This window comes from Alligator mississippiensis, chromosome 1 (assembly GCF_030867095.1).
Source record: "Alligator mississippiensis isolate rAllMis1 chromosome 1, rAllMis1, whole genome shotgun sequence".
NCBI lineage: Eukaryota > Metazoa > Chordata > Crocodylia > Alligatoridae > Alligator > Alligator mississippiensis.
The window spans coordinates 20,146,667-20,171,953 of NC_081824.1; the positions used below are offsets into that span (position 1 = coordinate 20,146,667).

Below are 25,287 nucleotides of genomic sequence, written 5' to 3' on the forward strand. Positions count from 1 at the left end.
TAATGGTGTGATAAAAGAAGGCACAAATTACAAAGTTATTCCACAGAAAATGTGAGAGAACTTTGTGGCTTGTTCTTATCGTGCCATTAATTGAATGTGTAGCCAGGTGCTCCCCTGTGGCTGGGATCCCCATCAGCTGATGAGGCTCTCAATTTTAAGGGTGCATCACCTGCTGCACTCCTTTTTAAGATGACAAGGCTTGCAGCAGGGGCAGCACATGGAATGCTGTGAACCTTGTCAGCTGTGGGGTCACAGCACAGGAGCTTGCCTTCGGTGCTGGGGGAGCCTGGGATCATGATCCTGGACTCCCGCTGCACCAGCAATAAAGCATGATTGGATCTGATGCTGGATCCCATAATCACATCTCCTACCATGCATGTATGGACTGGCAGGAGGCATGATTATGTGGATCACACCATAGGGCCTGTACCTGAATGTCTAGAGGGGCCCCTATATACTTCCACTCCCACTGTTAAGTGAAATTTAAATGGAGAATCCTTTCATTTAGGAACTCTATACAAATTCGAAACAGTTCATTTCAGCCTCTTAAGGTGTAGATTATGTATTGGAGCACAGGAAGTTGAACTGTTGAAATATGAGATTGAACTGTTGTAAAAGAAGAAAAAAATCTTAGTTTGGCATGACAAATAGAACCAAGGTGATACTTCCCCTCTATGCGGCATTGGTCAGACCGCAGTTGGAGTACTGCGTCCAGTTTTGGGTGCTGTACTTCAAGAAGGATGTTGATAGACTCGAGAGGGTCCAAAGGAGGGCCACTCATATGGTTAGGGGCTTACAGGACAAGCCCTATGAGGAGAGACTGAGGGACCTGGACCTCTTCGGCTGCTGCAAGAGAAGACTGAGAGGTGATCTTGTGGCCGCCTACAAATTCATTAGGGGGACGGAGCAAGGGATCGGAGATGCTCTGTTCACCAGGGCGCCTCTTGGGATAACAAGGAACAATGGTCACAAACTGACACAGAGCAGATTTAGGCTAGATACCAGGAAAAACTTCTTCATGATAAGGGTGGCTAAAATTTGGAATGGGCTTCCAAGAGAGGTGATGCTCTCCCCTACCTTGGGGGTCTTTAAGAGAAGGCTGGATAGGCATCTGGCTGGGGTCATCTGACCCCAGCGCTCTTTCCTGCCTAGGCAGGGTGTCGGACTCAGTGATCTGTTGAGGTCCCTTCCGACCCTAGCATTTATGAATCTTGACTAATTTTCACCGCACTCTTCTCAATGAGGCAATCTGTTAGTAGACCATACTTTTCTGTTTGGCAGAAATCCTTTGCACTAATTCAAAGGTTAAAAGTATGTTACCCCATGTTTAGCTTTTCTGAACATCCCAATCACTAGCTTCTAAGCACCAGGCAGATAATGGAATTCATATAGAATAGCTCCATCTGAGAGCCCAGGATATAAACATGCTGGACCTGGACCTCCATGCCACTTTTATAATCTGATCAGGTCCACATTTGATTTACATTATTCTGTCCATCAATTTTGTGGGTTTTTTCAGTTAGCTCTAATATCACATAGAAAAATCTCCAAACTAGTTAATGTTGGCATGCTCCATTAGAAGTACTGTTTTCTTTTTCTTAAATTAAATGTAATTTTTTGTAGAATTATGAAAATGTTTTATTTCTCTAAACTGAAGCATTCAAGGAACCTGGCATAAACTAGCCATAGATTCATATTTTAAGGTTAGATGAGAGCACTAAATCATCAAGTTTGACTGTCTGAGTATCACAGACCATTCTGTTTAACTCAGTTATTGCCATATTAGGGGATCAAGCAAGGATTCCCTTGGCAAGCGAAAAGGGGCAGCAAACAGGGCAGTTAGTTCGAAAGCAGTTCACTGGGAGGGAGAGAAACTAGGCACCTGATCCTGCTCTGGGAACGTTGGTTCGCAGGTCAGTTTGCCCCTTTTTCAAGGGGAGCCTTTATACTTTGTGAGAGGAAGCAGGGAAAAAGGAACCTTTTGGACCATGTAGCAATAAACAGGCCAGCTTACGGGTGAGTTCACTAGGGAAGATCTGTTTGGAAGAGCAGCAAGAGAGAGGCAGCAGATTAAGAGACCCAGAGAAATAGTTGGAGGATGTCTCAGTGCCAGAGCTGCTGCCACTGCCTCTGCTTGCCCCTGTGAGGTGTTTGTCCCAGCAGGACTGCTCACTGTCGAGGCTGCCCCCCAGGTCCTGTTCTGGCACTGTGGAGACTGGCTTGCAGGTTCCTTTGTGACAGCCAGGTGTGGGAGTGCCCAAGATGTGAGTGGTGCCTCCTTGTAGTATACCTCAGGGAGCAGGTAAGAAGGCTACAGGGGGAGGTGACAGGGCTCCAAAGCATCCTCCACCATGAGGACTTCATTGACTGGATGCTAAAGGAGACCTCTAAGACTGTGGAGGAAGGACTCAAAAAGGCAGCACTAGAGAAGGGAGAGGACATGGACTCCCAGGAAGGTGGAAGCTGGAAGCACCTGCAGCAGTTCACCTGCAAAACAGATATGGAGCCCTAGCAACAGAGGAGCATGTTCCGTTGGGGAGGCCTGGCCTGTCCCCCTCCACCAAGTTTGGAAGGATCAGGACCACTGCCACCAAGAAGAAATGGCAGGTCATGGTGGTTGGAGACTTCCTTTTGAGGGGTGTGGAAGCATCTGTTTGCCAGCCTGACCTGTTGTCTTGGGGAGATCTGCTGCTTGCCCAGAGTGCGGATCCAAGATGTTACGGAAGGATTACTGAGACTCATCTGGCCCTCTGATGACTACTCCATGCTGTTCACCAATGATACTGCCAGGGAAGACCCTGAGCAGATCAAAAGTGACTCCAGGGCTCTGGGTGCATGGGTGAAGGGGACAGGGGCTCAGATGGTGTTCTCAGTCCTTCAGGTCAGGAGGAAGGGCCTGGGCAAGAACGGACACATCCTGAAGATAAGTGCATGTTTGCACAGATGGTGTCCCCAGCTTGTCATCTTTGACCACGGGATGTTGTTCCAGGAGGAAGAGACAGATTCCACCTGACGAAGAGAGGGAATCTCAGACAGGCTCATTAACCTAGTGAGGAAGGCTTTAAACTAGGTTCGCTGTGGAATGGAGACCAACTGAGGTAAATGGGGAAGTGAATGACCTGTGATACTGTATCCAGAGGAAGTGTAAACAGGAAGGGGCAACAGGGGAGGCCTTCTCATTCTTCCTGGGAAAGTAAGGCAATTGGCTAATTACCTCAGGTGTCTGTACATGATTGCACGGAGCCTGGGAAACAAGCGGGAAGGATTGGAAGTCCTCACACAGTCTTGGAACTATGATGAAACTGGAATAGCAGAGACGTGGTGGGAGCTCACACGACTGGAGTGCTCTCATGGATGGGTATAAACTGTTCAGGAAGGGCAGGCAGGGGAGAAGAGGAAGAGTTGTGTTTTATGTAAAAGAGTTGTATGATTGCTCAGAGCTCCCGTATGAAACAGGAGATGGGCCTATTAAAAGTCTCTGGGTTAGGGTCAGAGGGAGAGCGACAAGGGTGATGTCGTAGGGGGGTCTGCTATAGACCCCCAGCCCAGGAGGAAGTGGTGGATGAGGCTTTCTACAAACAGCTAGTGGAAGTTTCCCCGATCACAGGCCTTAGTTCTCATAGGGGACTTCAGTCACACTCTGACATCTGCTGGGAGGGCAATACAGCAATGCACAGGCAATCCAGAAAAATTTTGGAGAGTGCTGGGGACAACTTTCTGGTGCAAGTCCTGGAGAGTCCAGTTAGGGGCCTTCTTGACCTGCTGCTCACAAAGAGAGAAGAATTGGTGGGGAACGTAGTAGTGGATGGCAGCTCGTGGCAGTGACCACGAGATGGTAGAGTTCCTGAGGAAAGTAAGGAAACAGAGCAGCAGAGTAAGGACCCTGGCCTTCAGAAAAGCAGACTTTGACTCACTTAGGGAACTGATGGGCAGGATGCCCTGGGAAGCCAGTCTGAGAGGGAGAGGAGTCCAGGAGAGTTGGCTGTACTTTAAAAAAACCTAACTGAGGGTGCAGGCACAAGCCATCCTGATGTATGCAGGAAGACTAGCTAGTATGGCAGATGACCAGCTTGGCTTTGCAGGGTACTCTTCAGTAAGCTAAAATGCAGAAGAGAGGCTTGTAAAAAGTGAAAACTTGAAGAAACAACTAGGAAGGAGTATAAGAGTATTGGTGGGGCATGCAGGGATGAAATCAGGAAGGCCAAAGCACAGTTGGAGTTGCAGCTAGCAAGGGATGTGAAGGATGGATTCCCTCAAGGAATCAATTTTTAAGCACCAGGAGGAGAAGGTGATTAGGAACAGTCGGCATGGATTCATCAAGGGCAAGTCATGCCTGACCAACCTGATTGCTTTCTGTTATGAGTTGACTGGCTCTGTGGATGTGGGGAGACCAGTGGATGTGGTATGCCTTGACTTTAGCAAGACTTTTGATATGGTTTACCGCAAATTCATGCAAGCAAGCTAAGGGAGTACGGGTTGGATGAGTGGACTGTAAGATGGATAGAAAACTGGCTGGATCATCGGGCTCAGAGGGTAGTAGTCAATGGCTCAGTGTCTGTTTATTTAGCCTGGGAAGAGAAGACAGTGGGGATTTAATAGCAGCCTTCAACTACTTGGCAGATAGAACAAGAAGCAATGGTCTGAAGTTGCAGCACATTTAGGTTAGATATTAAGAAAACCTTTCTCAGTAGGAGGGTAGTAAAACAGCGGAACAGGTTATCCAAAGAGGTTGTGGGCTCTCCATCCTCGGAGGCTTTTAAGACCTGGCTAGACAAAGCCTTAGCTAGGGTGATTTAGCTGAGGATGGTCCTGCTTTGAGCAGAGGGTTGGACTAGATGTGACCTCCTGAGGTCCCTTCCAAACCTAATTTTCTGATTCTATGATTTATCATTTAATTCACAAATTTGTAGAAGACTCTCTTGCGTCTGAATTTAAAAAAGGAAGTAACTACTTTTTAGTCTGAATCTGCTTTTTCTCGACTGTGCATTTCAGCAGAGTCCCACCAGAATGCACATGCTCATAGGAACTCCTAGTGCAAATCTGTGTATTTTCATGATTACACTAAGCAAGAATTGATCTGTGTGTTGAAAACATATCTTTTTGAACATGTTGGTATGTAGATCCTGCTTACAGTTGCCTAAGAATCACCTATCCCAGGTGTTTGTGTACCTGAGTCTCCTTAGGGACTGAATGTTAGGTGTACTTGAAGGAATGGAGCGTGTGGCACCCTTTTTGCCCAGTGGCTTTGTGGCTAAGGCAGTTGCCCAGAAGTGGGAGAGATCTGTCTTGTTTGCATTCCTTAGTCTCTGGTGGTTTAAATATACAACTCTCTCCTCCCAGGACGGTGTGTGTCCTGACTGTCTGCAGGGCTGAGAGTATTCCCCATTCGTCTTGTTGAAACTGGCTGCATAGGAAGGATGTTTTTTATTATTCTTTTACGAAACCAGAGTGTTATGTGTTTCCTTGTAATTTTTGCACATATATAGATAAAGACAAACTTGGTCTTAATGTATCTTGAGGACTTTGATATGCATTATTTTGACAACTATAATAAATATCAGTAACAGTATAATGTAGAAAGAATTATTAGGAAGGAAAACATATATTTTAATGTTGAATGTAGTGCTTGCTTTCTATAATACTGCAGTATGAGTTCTTTACTGAAAGATGGAACAGAACATGATGTTCTAATATTGAAATGGAATAAGATTTTTCCAGCCTTAGAAGTAATACTCTTCTTGCATACACTGCACACCCGAATAAGACATGCACCTTATTTTTGGAAAGCAGAAAAGATTTTTCCAGAGTCATGGGCAGCTGTGTGACAAATTAAATCCCCCTGGGAACATATAATGTCCAGAAAGTGTGTCATCAGGAACTTCCTGGTACACCAGACTGTCTTGTGATGCCAGACTTGCTGGACATATGTTCCCAGGGAGACTTCCTTTATCGCACAAGGTTAGGGCCCTTGCAAAGAGAAGTAGCAAGACTGTTACTTCTCTACTGTAAGTAGTTCTTTATATAACTTCTTGTAAATAAAGTGTTGCTTACACTTCACAAGTCTCATCGAGATACTGCCAGCAGCTTACTTGCTTCTGGCATCAGCTACAGTGCTGAGCCAGTGGCTGGGGCTGTGAGCGGGTTAACAGAAGACTGTCCCTTCGGTTTGCTAAGCAGAGGTAAGCAGCAGCTGCATGGCATACACAGCGTCTCCAGGTATGCTGCTTTTCCAGAGAAGAAAGCTTCCCGCACTTAAGACGCACCCCAGTTGGGTGGGGAAAAATGTGTTTATGTGAGAAAATACAGTAACTTTGAGAACAGCACACTGCTAAAAGAAAACAGTTGGTACAAAGTTTCTAATCTCTAGGTCCCCAATTCAAATATGGCAAGGTTGGAGTTGCCTAGAGACATTTGGCTAACCATCACATAGATGATACTTTTTGAAGTTTGAGAACTCGGTCCATTTCTCTGTAGATACAATCGCATGAAAACCACCTCTAGGTTTTGGCCTTTTATTAGATGTCTTGATTGACTTTGTGTTTTAGGGGTGGCATTTCTTTAGGTTGACCCTTGAGGAACGCCAGTGGGGTTAGCGTTGTGATCCCAAAGCATCCTGTATGTCCTCTGAATAACCATACGTCTTCAATATAGTGGATTGTCAGTTCTTGAGGAATCAATTCCTAAAACTAGATGCTGTCTTTTGACACTCTCTAAATGTTATTTTAGTACAATTTATTGGCTTACAGTACTATTGTAATATTGCTAAATTACTAGACTACTTTGTTGTACTCATAAAATAGATCCCTTTTGTCATGTGGTTTTAAAATTTTGGTTATTCATAAAGTAAAGTAACATTTTAAATGAAGTAAAGTAATTTTCCTTCTTCAAATAGCTTTTACCTGCCAAAAAGTTTTGGGAACCTGATGATTCAGCAAAAGATGGACAAAAAGGAATATTCCTTGGTGATGAGTGGAGAGAGACTGCATGGGGAACTCCTCGTAAGTCATTGATCTATATGCATTTAAAGATTATTTCTGCTAACTAAATGTTATCTGAAAAGTTTTATGAACCTTAGGATACATTCAGTTTTAAGCTTGTTTTTCTGTAGACTAAAAAAATCCATACTGAATGAACTGTAGTGGTATGCCAGTAACAATTAACTCCTTAAAATTGAGATTTGGAATTTTTATTAAATGTATTCAGTTATAACTTTTAAGAATAAAACTGACATTATCATATTATTACCTCTTCTGGTGATATGAAATTAAAAACTTTGTAAGTTTCTCTGTAAAAGTCCACTCAGTAATTTTTATTTTATGAATTTATTTTAAACAGACCACTCTATGTCCCAGCCTATTATGGTACAGAGAAAGCCTGGACAGGGTTTTCATGGAAACAGTGAAGTAAATGCTGTATTGTCTCCTCGATCAGAAAGTGGTGGCCTTGGCGTGAGCATGGTAGAATATGTGTTAAGTTCCTCTCCAGCAGATAAATTGGATTCTCGATTTAGGAAGGGAGCTTTTGTAAGTAATATAATGCTTTACGTTTGCATAGTTACCTACTGTAATCCATATATTATTTTAACACAGTTACATTTTCTACTGCATTTGTCTACTTCTCATCTCTTTGTGCTCCTTCTGCTGAGGAAATGCAGTGTTCTTACCCACAGTTTTCTTTGTTTGGAGGAGTCTAACGTGAAGGGGTTAGTGAGAAACAGTTTAGAGATCTTGAATATACAGTTTGTGGGATATTATCATGTTTATCTACCAAATACGTTTCAATCAAAGTAGAAAAAATAGTACCGTGTAAATGATTTTGCTGCTAAAGGTATTAACAACTAGCTTTTAAAATACAGAATTCTTTATTCTAGAGCGTCATATTGGTTATGTTCTAAAACTAAGGTTTTTTAACTATGATAAATAGTTTTAGCAATCTAACATGACATTACTACTTTACCAGCACCGCTATAGTTAAGGTTGAGTTAGCTCTTCCATTATAAATCCTGACATTCCCTTTCATATTTTGGCAATTCTAAATTGCATATGGTTGATACCCATCAAGTTACTCACCAGATGCAATTTCATTTAAAACAAAATGTTTGTGTTGTTTACATGCACTATAGTGTAGAACTAGGTCACCTGATGGTGCTCCTCCTTTGTGTTCTGTTGAATATTCAGAATCAAACAGATTCTTTTTCCTCAGGGCACTAGAGATGCTGAAACAGATGGACCAGAGAAAGGAGATCAGAAAGGCAAGGCTTCTCCATTTGAGGAGGACAAAAACAGAGATCTTAAACAAGGAGATGATGAGGATGTTTCTAAAATAAATGGCAGAGGTTTGCCAAATGGAATGGATGCCGATTGCAAAGATTTTAAGTAAGCGTTTAACTGTTTCTCAAGAAGACAAGCATGTCTCTAGGAATTATTACAGTTCTCGTTTGTGTGTCAAATTCAAACATTTATCCAGCTGCAGATTGATTCTTCTTACTTTACATACTCCCCTTCCTACTGTGCCACGTTTACAATGTCATTAGCCTGTGTGTCATTTCTTAGGAGTAAGTTCATCTTACTTTTTAAGCTTAGTATTTCTTCAAAGTACCTGCAGAATGTAGTATGTAAAATGTGTTAAAGGGGACTGAAAGTTTTCACCCTGTTAACAAACTATAAACTAAACTTCTTCCTCTGACTTTCTTTTTAACCTTAACTCTTCATACTTGATTCACTGCTTTAGGGAGTTAGCCCTACAGAATTTTGACTTAACGGCTACTTTTGCTATGGAGCAATGCACCCTTACATTGCATACCCTGTGGGAAACCTGAACTAATTTTTCTACAAAGGGTATTGTATTTGAGCAAAGAGAAAAAATGCATTTCTCTTCTGAACCAGTCGACACCATTTTTAATGCGGATTAGATAAGTAACTGTCATTAGCTATTTTGTTTGTTTCTTTGCCTTGGAAAGAGAAGGACCAAACTTGGAATTTGGATTTTTGGTCCCAGGCACAGAGGCACAAGCATTTGGTATTTGGAGGAGGCTGATCGCATTGGCATCTAATCACCTATGTAACATATTGAATACAAAGATAAACTAAATCAGAAAACTAGGATATACACTACCGCTCAAAAATATGTTGATATGAGAGGGAAAAGAGAGGGGGTGCATAAAACTCAAGGAATTATTTCCATTGATCTGTAATTGCCCCATAACATTTAAATGTTTGGGGTCCTTATTTACACTTTTGGAAGATTAGGAAATGAGTATTTATATAAATTCTGAGGATACTTTTTTTCTCTATTTTCCAGGGTTATTTTCAGTCTTTTAGATAGATAAATTACCTGACTTGATATGCCAAAATAAAAAACCCAAAGATATATATTTTTTCTGATGCATGCTACTGTATCAAAAGCAAGACTTTGTTTTAGAAATTTTCATATGTTGTATATTGCACATACAGAATAAATTTATTTTTAGTCTGTCCTGTTTTTTCCTTACCAGAAGCGATAACAATATTAAACTATATGTCTGCCAAACTATCCTTTAAAGAGATTATATTTTTTGAGTTAAAGTAGTGCAAAAAAGCATCCAAAGCCAGTAAACCTCTTAAGAAATAAAGATGGCAGTCTGTCTAACGTGGTCAATTTGAAGTGGAGTTATATGTCCCTCCAAAATAGAGGTTTATAATTGAAGTATTGACACAACTTTAACTATAGCAACCAAAGAGCACCACTCTAATGAGCAAACCTATTTTAAGTGTGTATATATAGCTATTTCCTAAAAAAGTGTTTTGTCCTTTGTCTTTGTAATATCTCTCATTCTCTCTCTGGGTTTTCTTGTTGGTTTGGTTTTTGTAAGTTTCAATGTGTAATTATCTAATGAATGCATAATTTTGTTTAGACTCCTACTTTTATTCATACCACATATTACAAGCAAATAATAAGGGATGTAGGTGGTTTTTAACACGTACTTTTGAATCCTGATTCCGTTACTAACTGATAAAAGTTCCAGGCATTCTTAAATACGTATAGAAATGTCATGATGTATAACTATTTTAGTGCTTCAGTGGTTATATGTATTCTCTATTTAAGCAGTTTGTTAAAAGAAATAGATTTTAAGAGTATCCTTTCCTTCACTCAAAAATTTGATTTTCACCTTTTGATCACCAGGGATCCTTGTTTTCTCTGTTTAAAAATTGCAAACTTTCTGATAAAAATAGTGAATACTAATCCCTAAAATCCACGTTTTCCCATGATTAAATTGAAATGCCACAATATACATAGGTATCAGTTGAACACAATGTTTTGTTGATATATTTACAAGTTTAAAGCAATTTAGAAGCCTGCCAGTGCCTATAATGAAATATAGTAATATATTAAGATACCACTGTAATGAAATAAATTCTAAATACCTATACATTTTTAGCACTTGATTTGGTGTGTTTTATCATGGAAAATCAGCGCTTCCCCTTCCCCCTTTGCTCACCAGGACATGGGTCCAGCTGCACTTGTGCCCCTCACTGCTTTGTGTTGCTGAGCAGCCCTAATATGCTGGTGCCCTGCCTGTGCCATTGCCCCTCACTCCCCACCCACAGTCCCCCTACACCTGCTTGTGGCCTTCACTCCCTAGCCATAGTCTCCCTAGCTGAAGCGGGTCCCCAGCTGCCAGTTATGGGGTCACAGACCCAGGTCTGCAGCACCCTGCCACCCTGCAGCAGTACCTAAGCTCCAGCTGCTGCATGTGGGAGGCGATGGCAGATGCAGTAGAGTGGGGCATGGAGACTGACTTCCCCTCCCCCATGGGTGGCACGTCCCGAGTGGGATCCCATGGGGAGGGTGGGGGGTGGAACGGATGTGGGCTCAGGCTCCACACCCTGCTGCCCTACCCCCGGGGCTTCTGCAGCCCAGTGGGCGAGAACTGGTGTGTCAGGACTGCGCAGAGTGGGGAAGCCCTATGCTGCTGCCACAAGCCCCACACCACCATGGCAAAGCACCCCATGCCCACCTGGCAACATCAGGTGTGACTATGCAGAGTTGTGTCCCTTGTTGCTGTCAGGTGGGCAGGGCTTGCTTTGTCATGGTGCAGGGTTTCTGGTGGTGGTACCAAGTTTCCCCACCCCACTTTGCCTTGCTGCTCTGGGTCTTGCCCACCGGGTCGCAGAGGCCCCGAGGGGGAGGGCAGCAGGGCAGGAAGCCTGAGCCTGCAGCAGGCAACCTGCACCCACCGCACTCACAAATCTGGGGGTACATGCCCCCCATTTCTCTTCCCTGGGAGTGTGTGCAGTGACGGGGAGTCAGCCTGTCCACTGTCATCTGTGGCCCCTTCCTGCTCCCTGCCCAGACCCTGTGGTCACACATTCTCACACCAGGCCCCAAGCCCTACACACCACCTGGGCTGGGCACCAGCCCTGCCCAACTCCCTCACTATGGGGGCCTCAATCGCCCTGCCCTCCCCATCCCACCAGACTTACCTTGGGGATCTTCTCTCCAGGCTGCCTGGTGCCCATATATATGTGTGTATATGCACATGCACATGGCGCCTTCTTCCTGACCACCCTCCTTCCACTTCCCCCAGCCCCTTGCAGGCTGGAACTCTGCCAGCCTGCAAGTGGAAAACCACCATTTCCTTCATTTTTCTCCTTAAAATGAGAAAATCTGGGTTTGACTACGTTTTTCTTTCACAAATGGAAAACCTGGATCCCTGTTGATCACACTAGAAAATGTCAGTTGCACGCAGATTTGTTGAAGACACCCTTGTGTTTACATCAGTGAAAGTAACTTTTAATTGTAGAATAATGTATAGGTGAAAGAGAAGAGGTAGAAGTGTGAGCTTGCATCTACTCTAGGAGTACTTTGCCAATATAGAAATACCAAAATGCTGTTGTATCAAAGCATTCCTAATGCAGACACAACTTACACTGTCAAGGCTGCACTCCATAATGGTAGAACTCCAAAAAGAAAAATAAGGTTAACTAGTAAAAGCAGGGTTTTTTTCTAGTAAGACTTAATCTAAAAATAGGTGTTTTTACAAGCACGGTTGTCAGTCAGGAATTGTACATTCCCCCCTGACTGACAATTATATTAGCAAAAATCTTGTAGATGTGGCCTGACACAACACCTCTCTTGGGGAATTGAATGGTCTCCCTACCAATCCTGCTTTTACTGTCTAAGGAAAAGGGTATGTATTTTTATTCATAGTCTGTTTCATGTATATTTTTTCTATAAAGGAAAAAGCATTATAGTATAGCAGGAAGGAGCAGTAGCAGTTGAATGTAAACAGTGTTAGAACTGGTCAGACCAGCTTAACAGGCACACTGTCCAACAGGTGCTCTCTCCAGCTCTTCTCTCCCCTTTTTCTGCCCCCTCCCCCTAAAATATGCTTTAGCTTCCATAAAGATATTGCTCTCTTACACTCTTCTTGACTATAGTTTGTGGGCTGTGATGCAGTTAAAACTTTCCAGCATAACCTAACCTTCCCTTGCAGAAAGAAATGCACCAAGATCATCCTCTGAAAGAATGGGTCGTATCTGTCCTCTGGGCTAGCTCAAGTAATATGAAAGGAGTTGCATCTAAAATGAGTTCAATGTGCTTTCTTTTCAGCTTTGTTTGTTTAGTTATTGCTCTGCTACAGTCCGTTACATTTTTAAAGTTCAGAATAATTTCTTTTCCAGTCAGTGACTAAATGGGACAGAACTGTTGCCCTCCATAGTTTGCAGTGGTGTAGTCTTGTTCTACTTGCTTTTAAGAGGTCAAAACATTTTTTCTAGTTGACCACTTTGTTACACGGCATGTCTCCCTGCCTCTGTGAAGTAGATGTGCTTAGCTGATTTCTATTCCCCAGTCTTACCTTGACCAAAATTATGATGATATAATTTCACTTCCCAGAGGAGACCCTTCCAGAATCATTAAGGAGGTAATATGTAGTTCAGTTCATTTGCTCAGAACAGCCTGAAAGTGTTTTTCAATGTACTGTATACTACAAGTAAAGATAAAGATGCCCTTTATTCTGAGCCATCTTCACAGGCTGGTTAAACTAGTTAAAATGTTATCTTTTGCTAATATTTGTTAACTTTTTCATGTTTCAAGCTTATCTTTCAATAAGCTTTAAAATGCTTTGTTCATAAATTTAATGTATCAAGGCTGTAAGAGGCTATCTTTAATTTCCTCTATGCAGTCGAACCCCTGGAAGTCGACAAGCCTCTCCAACAGAAGTAGCTGAGCGTTTAGGTCCTAACCCTAACAGTACAGAAGGATTAGGTCCAATTCCCAATCCTACAGCCCACAAACCTCTTGTCGAAGAATTCTCAAACCCAGAAACTCAGAATCTGGATACCATGGAACAAGTTGGTCTTGATTCGTTACAATTTGACTATCCTGGAAATCAAGTTCAAATGGACTCTTCAGGAGCTACTGTAGGACTTTTTGACTACAATTCTCAGCAGCAGGTTAGTGCTGTGTTTATGGAATTGTTTGCAGTATTGTTACGTTAATCTGGTATGGCTTGAAGATATGCATTTTATTTAGATAAATATTTAAATGTAGAATTATTAGTATATTCCACTTCATCACATTTCTGTAATTTAGAGAGAAATATATATCTAAACTTGTGCGGCACAATTTGGGTATGATTTTTTAACGCAGTAATATATCAGAAGAGAACCTTAATTTTTGATGTTTTATATAGAAGTTCCAGTTTTGAACACATTTTAAATCTTTAACTTGAATTCTTAAATGTTTTTCCGTAGCTTTTCCAGAGGACTAATGCACTAACTGTCCAACAGTTAACAGCAGCCCAGCAGCAGCAGTATGCATTGGCTGCAGCTCAGCAGCCACACATAGGTGAGACTATTTTAATACTTTAGAAACTAAGGCAAAGATGGTAGTGTCAAAAACCTGGCAGGTTGTTCTGCTTTATTGCTTTAGTTTACTAACCACAGATCTGATTTAGGTATTCTTATTTGTGGTGGTCTAAATAGTTCATGAATGGCAGAAAGTATATGCCCACATACACTGTAAAGAAAAATTTTAGCAGTCATTTTGAATAGCTCTTGCATAAAACTTGGCCACCTCTGTAGAAACTGTCATATAAAACACTTAGTGATTTAAGTTTTTTGGGGGGGGATTTCACTTAAACGATTGCTTTCTACACTCTTTGTTCTTAAGTGACTGAAAATTAGTCTTGCTTAAGTAGTTCTGTAGAGAGAAAATGTGGATGGGAGCAAAGAATTTGCTTCTGCTATGGCCTCAAAATAAAACAAGTAAAACAGTTCTTTCATATGTGAAATGTGGTGGTGATATTTAACATGCCTCACAGATGTAAGGCTGAGTTAATTGTAGTAACCCATTGAGATACTCTCCCAAAAAGCTTCTATAGAAGTTGAAAACGTCTTTTAGTGCAGTATTGACCGATTGCATTCCTTCCAAAAAGGAGGATAAGTTGATAGCATTTTATCCTAGTTAGCAGATATGGTAATGGAGAGATAAGTATGAGGTTAAACTCCCTCTGATTGATTTAAGTTTTGAGATACTTTAATTTAGTCTCTAAATTTCTAATCAACCCCTAGTCTTTTAGCTCCTACATATACATAAACAGCCAGAGTCCCTCCAGACTTCATGTACTGGCATTTCCGTGGTGTCGCAAGGAAACGTGTGACCTGTTTTTGTTTAGGGGCGTGGTATGCAAGGAACCCTATACTGAGCGCTCCCTAGTTTATCAGTACAACAGTGCTATATGGAGCCCTTGGTGCAAGGAGACATCACTTCCTTGATGCTACATTTGGGAGTCAAGGCAGCAGCAGCTATGAGGAGTCTAAAGATACGTTTATGCTGGAGTGGCAGCCTGCCCCAGGCAAGACTGAAGTATATCAGAGGCACAGTGCTAGGGCTGCCTTCATCAGATGTTGATCAGTGTAATTCAGTGGAAATTTTCACCCTTCCCACCTGGCTGGATCTTCATTGGTTGATTAGAGAAATGACAACGTTTTGACCAGTGAAGTTGCTTCAAGAGCAAACCTAATAATTCAGGACCTTTGCTATCTTAGGTTGCAAAGTCCATCCCTAATCTTTTCGCTGTTACAGTATACCATATTTACCTGGTTTAAGATGACACCCCAATAATTAGATGCATGAAAATGTATAAATTTATTTTAATTTTCTGTGTATAGAATCTAATTATTGGAGTGTTGTCTTAAATTCTTCCCCTCCCCCCAACTGCTGCAGGGGGGCAGGCAGTGAGAGGGCCAGGTGGTATGGGGAGGTCAAGCAGCTTTCCCCCTGCTTGTGCCTGCTCCCCTCTGCCTGTCCCACCTTGCAGCCTCAGCCCCCCTTTCTCTCCACCTCTTCTCCACTCCTATCCCCCCTCCCCTCCTCTGTTCTCCATACCCCCTCACCTTACCTTTGCTCCATGCTGGCAGGCTCTGTCCCCATTCTAGCCTGGGGCACTGAGCACAGCTTTAGCCCAGCCTCTGTAGTAGTGGTGCAGGCTGTGCACTGCTGCTACAGGGCCACTAAGCCTGGGGTGGGGGAGGGAGGAGGGATATGTGGGAGGCAGCTGCAGTGGTGGGGACATGGCAGTGTGCAAAGGCACTGGGAGGGGTGGCAGGTAACAGCTGTGGCTACAGACCTGGGGTAGGGGCTGGAGTCTGAGCCACAGCAGCTGCCTACTCCCGTACCATCCTCATACTTGCTTCTAAGACAAGGGGCTTCTCCCACCCCATGGGGGGGGATCATTATCTTAGAATCGAGTAAATGTGGTAGTCCCTGTGTAGAGTTCCACTTGAGTAATTAGTACTGCATAGATGTCTATGGGGCATAGGTAAGACTTCACTGACAGTTGTGAAAGGCACAGCAGCAACATGAGATCGTTGAAAAAGGTGCTAAAGGTGGTCTTGTCAGTGAGAAGGTGGCTACTTGAAGAAGAGAAGAGTGATTTGTGTTCCTGTGCCTACTCTTAGAAACCTCAAGAATATATGGAGTACTGGTTTTAACATATGCTCATGCTTTGTGATCACATTGATTAGAAGTATGATATTTGTTAGGTCTGTTACCTAAAACTCAGTTTTTTCATTTATTAATATAGCAGGTGTCTTCTCAGCAGGCTTGGCTCCCGCTGCTTTTGTGCCAAACCCATACATTATTAGTGCTGCTCCTCCAGGTACTGACCCCTACGCTGCAGCAGGATTAGCTGCAGCAGCAACGCTAGCAGGTAACTAATCTTTGTATAGTTTTTATTATAGTAACTTATTAGGCTTAGGAAAAAGTACAAAGCCATCTAACTGGAAAATGGCTTGTAGGTGCTGTGGTATTTGAACTATGAAGCTAAGAATAATTTTAGGGGTTCAGTCCATCCACTTATTTCTGAATATTAGTATCCAAGAATGTTACAAATAATACCAAGTTAGCTTTGTCTAGCAGATTTCTCATCATTATTGCATCTGAGAATAGTTTACAAAGAAGGGCAAACACTGTCTTTTTATAAATGGGGACTTTGACAGCTTATTAGTGCCATGCTAAGATCAACCAGCAGATCAGTGGTGGCACTGGAAGACATAGGGCCAGGTCTTTTAACTGCCTGTTGATCTGAGTCTTTAGCACAGCATGAGGGAACAGGGAAAGCATTATTTTTTTAAATTGAGAAGCCCGTAAATACTGGCAAAGTATTCTGAGTGGAACCAGTGTTTGAAGCTGCTTCTGATATTTGTATACGAGTTCAAGTTCTGCATGGGTTGGACAAGGTGAACCTTGAAGTCCCTTCACGTTCACATCCTGTGATTTTTGAAAAGGACTAGATTTCACACTGGTTGTCTCAGCATATGATTAGGGGCCTACCAGATTCATGGCAGGAGTGGGCTGCGTGGCAGCTCCTTGCATCTTGAAGGCTCCCCCATGCGCCTTCCCCCCCAAATTGCCAGTTGGCAGAGGGGACCCACCGCTCACTCCTGATCAGCAGGGAGGTGAAAACTGCAGTTTTAAATATGGCATTTTTTTTGCCTCCTGGCCCGTTAGCGGCAACCAGCAGGGCCTCAGCCAGTCAGCAGTGATGGGGGGAGAGTGTGCAGGAGACACTGCAAAATTAAAGGAGAAGCCATGCAGCCATGAATTTAGTAAGTCCCTAATTATGATGTTAAGGAGAGGCAAGGGAAGTCACACTTGAAGGCTGCTTACAGATGTAAAAAAACCAAAAGACAGCACTCAGCGTGCCTCCCGCACTAAGCCCAGCATATGCCCAAAAGAAGCATTGCATTAATGTGACCTGGCTCACCCAATGTCTGTATAGATCGGGGGCTTCAGCAGGGCTTTTTTGGCACTTTATCCAATAGCTGATTGAATCAGCTATTAGAAGAAAGCACCAAAAAGCCCCACTGAAGTGCCTGATATATACAGGTGCCTGATATATGCGGAGCCAGGTTGAGCTAATGTGCTGCTTCTGGTAAAGCACTTTTTTTTTTGTATTTTTTTTCGTGTTTGTCAGCAGTAGAAGAGGTTGAGTTTTTTTATTTGGGCAGAACTGGTTTAGTTTTTTTCTGAAAAATCTTGATATGATTTAACTGTTATCTTAAATTGCATTTGGGCATACCTTTAAAAGGAAACTCTGAGTGTAAAGTATTTCTGGATATGATGAAGTCTACCAGAGGGGCATTTATTTTTTGTTAGGGAAGGGTTTTTATAGTATAGTATCCTCTAACCCTTGAAATTTGTGTGACTACGGTGCATGTAGTTTGAGTTGTAGTGATCTTCATTTACATTTTTTTACTTAATTGTGGGGATTTTACAAGTTTACAAAAAGAGATGGTTTTTATTAGTGTAGTTCAGTGATTCTCAACCTTGTCAGACTCGAGGCATCCCTCAGAAAACGCCAGCTCTTTGCTTTCAATCATTTCTGGGCTACAGAAAAATAATAGAGCAATTCTTCTGTAACAGAAAACTCAGCCTACAAATCTGAATAGTTTTGTTATTTCGGATTCCTGATTGAAACCTCTGGGTTTATCTTGTGAATCATGTGTAGATGTTTCCCCACCTAATAGTATTTATGTGCAGCACTCTTATAAGTACCCCTGTGTGCCACAGCACCTTGGTTTACAATCACAGGTAATTTCACAATTCACTTTCCACATGTAAATTGACGCATTGACTCCTGTTGGTCCTTACAAACTTGATGTCTTCTTTTTTGCCAGGTGGATTTAAGTATACCCAAAGCATTGGTAACTTACTGATATTTTATTTTTAGTGATGGTACAGCTTTAGTTGTTAAAAGTATGTCATAAGATCAGAAGCCCAGGCCTTAGATGACTGAGAGCATCTAAGATCAGAAGATGTTATAGGTGTCCATCACCTGTTCTAGAATTCAGTTGGTAACAATTAACATTTATTAAACTATTAACAATTATTAATCCTTTATAACTCTTTGTAAATGGAACTTTGATGTGAAGTGCAACTCAAAAGTGTTTACTGTGATAACAGTATATATATTTAGGCCATATCAATTACACACTAAAAACTCACCTCAAGGGCAGGGGAAAGGAATTGGTGTCCAAAAATAACTACAGGTAAGTGTACTTCCATATACACAGTAGTACACTTAGACTTAACATTTTTTCAGTTTATTATAAGGTTATCAGTGTTCTAGACACATTTCTATTTAATTAATATGTTAAACCAGAAAATGGAGATTTAAAATGAAGCCTAAAAATGAATGGATCCTTTAGAAACAACATTAAATGAAACCAGATTTACATGAGCATCCCTTTTTTAAACTTCTAATTGAAAAGCAAATTATTTTGTAAAGTTTGAAATAGATTGATCTGGGGAAGGGACAATATCTTCTTGTTCAGCTTCTGGCATGATAAGGTCAGCATGGTGATCACGATTTATAGACTGTGTTGCAATATGGAAAATAAGTAAAAAGAGAGTGGTAATGATTTCTCTTGTTAGGTCCAGCAGTGGTTCCTCCTCAGTATTATGGAGTTCCATGGGGGGTATATCCAGCCAATTTATTTCAGCAGCAAGCTGCAGCAGCAAACACCACAGCAAATCAACAAGCAGCTTCACAAGCACAACAAGGACAGCAACAGGTAGAGTACATCCTTCTCAGATTAAATCATTTTTAATCTACTTTATTTGTATGAGGCTTGCCACTTCAGTTTATCAGCATTTAAATCATTTCACTCGGTTATTTAAAACAAACTGCACATTTCTCTTCAGATGTTCTTGTACCTTGCAACAGTATATATGCTGTATTACATCACCTACTGTTGCAGCTTCTTTTTAATTTCCGTGGCTGCATAATCTTTTCTTATTGCCTTGTTTTACAATCCTAAATGAAAGGAATAAAGTAAACATTATTTCTTAATCTAGGTTGCTGTAGTTTGTGGCAGAAGGTTTTAATGTTCAGTAATTAATACTTCCTGAATAATCACATGTATTAATGTAAAGCTGAAAGGGATTTAAATAGTCAATAAGGGGGGGGGGTGCGGGTGGGGAATAGCAGATAGTCAGCCATTTCTTCCCGAATAACATTTTTTTTCCTGATAATGATGGGGAAAGGGACAGTTGTGCTGAAGTTACTCTTAAGCTACTTACTCCTCATCCATTGTAAAATAGTATATCTGGGATATATTTCTCTTTAAGAGCATCAAAATACAAAATAATATCTGTTTGAGATGGGTAGAATTGTAAAAGTGTCATAGCAAGGTGGATAATATGCTGTCATTTCATTTTTCCTGCCATGCAGTGATTGTACTCTGTTAGGTAGGAAGAATAATAGTAGCTAAAAAGTTGCTGGAATAAAAATAATAACCACCCCCACCACCATTGAAATGTTTCATTATTCTTTAATTCTAGATTGGCTTATTTTTGTAAGAGTCACTTAACATACTGTATTTTCTGTCATACAATGTCACTTGAAACACATCCTTGTCTTTTTGGAAGACAGAATGTAGGAGAGAGAGATTTTTCCATAAATAGGGCCGACTGTGTGTCCCTAGCGGAAGTGCTTCTGAGAACAGTGTCCGGGAAATGTGGCAGTCCAGGAGACGGTCTGGATGGGCAGCAGGAGCTTCCTGGTACCTGCTGCCTCATCCAGACTCTCTCTTGGGATGCCACACTTTATGGTCACTCTTGTTTCCAGGAGGACTCTCGCAAAAGGTCCAGCCCCCAGACCTTTGCAAAGGGTAGTAGCAAGACTCTGTTTGTTAGTTCGTTAAGTAGTTCTTTCAGATCGATTCTTGTGAATTAAGCGCTGTTTCCACATCACAAGCCTCATCAAGATACTACCAGCAGTTCACTTTCTGCTTCAAACATTAGCTACAGTACTCAGTAAGTGTGGCTGAGAGGGCTCCACTCCTTCAGCTTTCTGAGCCAGAGGCAAGCCGCAGCATCTTTAGGCATGCTGCTTTTCCAGCAAAAAAACCCCAGCTTCCCTACTTAATACACACACCCATTTTGGGGCAGGAGGCTGATTCAGATAGCCTAAAAGGTGTACCTTGTATGTGAGAAAATACAGGATTTTAAAATATAAATCTGTTTAATTACTGTTGCTTGAGAGGGCAACACTGTTCCCATTCATTCTGTGAGGCCACTTGTGATGCAGTACTTGAAGCCATTATGATAATGTTTCAGTTCAAGCTGAAGATCCTTTTTACTTGAGGAAAAAGCTCCGGTGCATTCATAACATAGTCCATTTGTAGCATTTTCTAACATAAGCTGTAGCCTACAAAAGCTTATCCCTCTCTGAACAAGTTAGTCTGTAAGGTGCCACCCTGATATGTCTTCTGCCAAACTTCAGACTAACGTGGCTAGCTACCTCTCTCTTACTTTAAAAACTTACCATAAGTTATTTTCCCTCAAAAAAAGCTAAAAGCAAAAAAAACCCTACAACCTACCTCTTAATGCTGTTCTTAACATTATATAGTTTATAATAGTAATGGCACTTCCTTCCGTTTTGAGCTTGAGTGGAAATGCACTCAGTCACCCTACAGTCCTATTCCTTTTGACCTTTCCCTTAATGAGGTGGTTAATCTTTGTTACTGATGAATTGTATTAGTATCTGAAATTTTGGTTTTGTGGAATTTTTTGTTTGTATTTGTTTATATGAATATTGAATTTAGAAAGAATTCCTATGCAAGTTTTTTTGCAGGACTATTCAGGTTTAAGATACTCTAAATAGCATTTTTCTTCTTCAGAAAGAAAAATGGGTACCAACGGCTTATGCCAATGGTTATTAATCTTTTCTGACTGTGGGCCAAATGGCACATCTTGGGTCAGGGATTGGAAAAGCGGGTGCTAGGACCCACCTACAGCCAACACTTCTCCCTGTGCTGAGCAGCTACTGCTGAAGCCCCATGTCCACACACTAGGTCCAGTAGCTCCATGGGCTGTAAGTTTTTGCCCCATGGCATATGCCAATAGACGATTTGTAAAGTTTATTTTTCATAACTAGATCAAGAAGTCTAAAAAACAAACAAACCCTAAAACCCCTATAATGAAGTGGCCTGTAGAAGACTTGATGTCCATTGCACACAAAGTTTTGTTTGGCCTTGTAGAAGGGGCTGTGTTTGAAAAGTATTTCACAACTACAGCTGGTAAACTTTTCTGCCGTAATAATCACCTCTTAATTTATTACAAGTTCAGGAATGAAAATTTTCTACTGACTGAACTTGAGACTAAGTGATCGTTATTTAAATATATTATCTACTTGGCAGGTAAGGACTGACTTTCAGTTAATAAATTACTTGGATTCACTGATATGTTGGCAAATTTAACTTCTTGGAAGAATTTTTACAATTTTAGACCCTTCTAGAATCATAGCCCTTCATAAAACATACTGGAGCTCCATTGTCTGAATTGCAGAAGATGCAAGGCAGTCCTTGAACTAATACGGTCTCATGCCACAATACTGCCAGCAAAGTAGTATATACATGCTTATGCACTTGATATCATTAAGATGGAGTGTTGAAAAATAAATGCAGAACTAAAAAGTATGAAATAGAAGGCAACTCTCCTAGTCCTTTTGTAGTATATAGATTGATTTTTGTACTTCAGCTTTTAAGAAAATAGTATCCTATTGGTCTTTTGTAGGTTCTACGTGCTGGAGCAAGTCAGCGCCCTCTTACTCCCAATCAGGGTCAGCAAGGGCAACAGGCAGAGTCACTTGCAGCAGCTGCGGCAGCAAATCCAGCTTTGGCTTTTGGTCAGGGTCTTGCTACAGGCATGCCAGGTATATAATTGATGGATTAAGGAAACTAAAAATCAGTTCAAGATAAAGTATTGTTTTTTTATCAAGAATAAAGTTTACTCTCTCTTAAAATCATGCTACATTTGTAACAAGGTGTTTAGGGCTTGTCTCTGTACAACTTTATGCTGTTTTAGTTTGGATATGACAGTGGCACACAGTTCTTTCAAATACAACTATTTCTTTAAGGTTTTTTAGCTGTAATATGTTTTTAAAGACTATTTCCTTACAGTTTTAATATATTTAGTTTTAGCACATTTACACAATCCTTTATGTACCATATTTTCTCCCATACAGCGTGCCCTGGAATGTAATACTCACCTTTTGAAGGCAGAATGAAGAGAGAAGATTTTCCCAGAGTTATAGCTGCATAGAGCAGGGACAGAGCCTAATCTTCAGCTGATTCAGCTTCCCTTTCCTGCTTAACTAAAGTTGAAACTTCAGCTGTTGTTGAAGGCTGGTCTCCATGGGTGGATCTATGATTTTGAAAAGAACTAAAGAGTCTCCAGGGCTGTGAAATAGCGAGAGAGCGAGCAGTAGCAACTAGCAGACAGCAAAATTACCCTAAGCAAGGTTAGCTCGAATAGTGGAACATCATGACCATTTAAAAGGAGAGGATTGTTAACACTTCTGGAGTGAAGAACAATGAGCCACTAAGTCAATTGACTCCCTCAGGTTCTTGAATAGTAATGCAACAGTTGCTGCACTTTGGAGGAGGAATCAATACAGGGTGCGCTATCCTGGGCAGATAGTTAGCTTCCAAGCTTAATACATGCACCCCAGTTTTGGTGGAGGCTGATTTTTGGGAAGAAGGTGCATTTTGTATGTGAGAAAATATGGCAAATGGATTGCTAGGGCCACATGCATAATGCTATTCTTGTAGAGCTGCCTATTACAGTCATATTGAAAGATAATTGTAAGTATTGTTACTGCAACTAATGCCACAGAAATTATTATTTATTGGGGTAGATTTTCTACCTGTAGAATATAAATCAACAATATTGCATCTGAAATGGAAAATTCTAAATGATTAAAGGTGGGGAGAGACCAGCTGCTTAATTCACTGTGAAGATGATGATTGGCTTGAAATATAATTGCTCCATTTTTGGTGACCTCTGAGTCTTGCAAGAGAATTAAAATAGAGCTCTATGTTCCAAATCTGTTTTCTTAGATGTTCTGAAATAGAGAATATTTTAGATGAATGTTATTTCTAGTTCTCATTATTTGTATGTTATAGAACACAATGTATTGTAGTAGAATATTAGCATATTTGATCTGTGTTTAGTATAACTGTATGAGCCAGAACAACCTATGAATGTGTAGGGTCTTGGTCTGGGGAAGGCGAGGGGAGCAGCTAGGAAAGATTTGCTTCACCTTCCAGACCAAACTTGGGGGAATAGGGAAACAGCCTCCTCTGCTTCACTCATCTCTGGGAGCAAAGCAGAGGAAGCACTCCAGCCCCAAGCTTCCCCAGCCCTTGGGGAAGGGGCTGGAGGCTGTACCTCTCCTTCAACAAGGAAGAGGAGCATCAGGTCAAAGCCCCTGCACAAAGCAGCCACATCTCCTTCCCATGGCAGCAGCTAGCACCTCAGCAAGAGCCAGGCACTGGCAGATCGAACACCAGGGCACAGGAAAACCCTGCTCTGGCTGTGTTGGCTGGGATTTTTGCAGAGGCAGGCAGCGCCAGCAGCACTTGGGGTCAGAAGCTTGGGCGCCACAGCCAGAGCCCACTTTTTTCCTGGCTCTGGCTGGTTTCTGCTGGAAAAGTTGCTCTGTGCTCCCCAGTCCAGAATGCAGGCTGCTGCTGTGGGAAGCCCTGCCATCAGGGCCAGAGCTGGGGCAAAAGTCTGTGGACTGGATGACCCAAGTCCATGGGCCAGATCTGGTCTGTATGTTTGACATCCCTGCTCTACACCCTTAAGATACTCACTCTGGAGTCATCCCTTGGAAGATGAGGAAGATACTTGGGACACAATTATCCAAAATCTGAGCACACATCACAGTCCACTTCAACAACTTAATCTGTAGCACGTCTAAACAGAAACATATATGACCGTATGGAGCCTGACCGGTGGTTTTGTAGAGTCTAGGAGCCTGTCTTAGTGTCCAGTGTCAGCCTCTTTTGAAGAACGTGCAGGAAATCATTTAGTGCACAGTTTATGCTACTCACAAAAAGTGGTTTACATGTAAATAAGATGATGATAACCACAAAGTCCCAGTGATTGCAGGTATACTAAAGTTATTCCATGGTGTTTTATGGGAGTGCTGTGATCAAACTAGACCAGGAGTTGTCAGAGTTACTTGCCCTGGAAGCGGCATCCAGTCCTCCACTAAAGTTCAAAAGCAGGAGGAGGAGTGGTGCTAAGCGACCCAGAGTAGAGGTGACACTCCCTCCCCCTTCTTCTTCCCTCTGCCCCAGCATACCCTCCTGCTGCTGTAGCGCCAAGCTGCTCGAGTTTTCCCTGTGGGGAGTGAGGCCCAGGGTAAGCAGTGCAGCTGCAGTCCCTGCCCTAGCAGCCCAGCACCTGAGCCAGCCATCCTGGAGGGAGAGAAGGAGGGAGGGCGGGTTTGGGGAGCCGTGGTTTGGCCATCATTGAACTAGACATCTAGAACCCAGACTCCTGCTCCCTCCCACACTTCTGAACAAACCCTAACCTCAGGATATAACCAATATGGCAAAGCTGTGGCTGGCTTTTTAAGAACTCATAACCTCTGGAAGAGAGGTTTTGGAATTATTTCCTCTATCTAAAGGAAAATGTGCTCTTTTGAAAAAATGGTTCTTGCATCTCCAGAAACTTTCCTGTTCAAGATGTTTTCTTTACCCACAATTTCCAAGAATTCCCTATTCCCCATTAGTGATGAATGAGGAGAGAAGTTATTAGAAGTAAATTAGGTTAAAAATATCACAATTTACAGATAGAATTTAGTTGGAAATGTTTAACTTTCAGAGCCAGGCTTACAAGGTTGGTCGTGTAGTTTTATCATAGAAGCCAGATCGCTGGTATCCATGTGGTTCACAACCGGTGTAGTTTGCAGCAGGTTACCAAACTAATGATGAGATGCTTATT

At 41.9% G+C, this 25,287-nt stretch overlaps 1 protein-coding gene across 9 annotated transcripts in view; it reads left to right on the forward strand.

Annotated features, from left to right (window-relative positions):
* PUM2 (pumilio RNA binding family member 2) overlaps positions 1-25,287 on the forward strand; it is a 107,643-nt gene that overhangs the window by 44,211 nt on the left and 38,145 nt on the right. For 7 of the 9 annotated variants that reach the window (XM_014601621.3, XM_014601620.3, XM_019481569.2 and 4 more), the window contains 8 exons: positions 6,893-6,998; positions 7,336-7,523; positions 8,203-8,375; positions 13,166-13,436; positions 13,737-13,830; positions 16,070-16,195; positions 18,922-19,061; positions 22,066-22,204. In XM_014601621.3, coding sequence (XP_014457107.1) covers positions 6,893-6,998; positions 7,336-7,523; positions 8,203-8,375; positions 13,166-13,436; positions 13,737-13,830; positions 16,070-16,195; positions 18,922-19,061; positions 22,066-22,204 — 1,237 coding nt within the window. The remainder of the gene's footprint in view (positions 1-6,892; positions 6,999-7,335; positions 7,524-8,202; positions 8,376-13,165; positions 13,437-13,736; positions 13,831-16,069; positions 16,196-18,921; positions 19,062-22,065; positions 22,205-25,287) is intronic. The other 2 variants (XM_019481559.2, XM_019481565.2) reach the window with 1 other exon arrangement.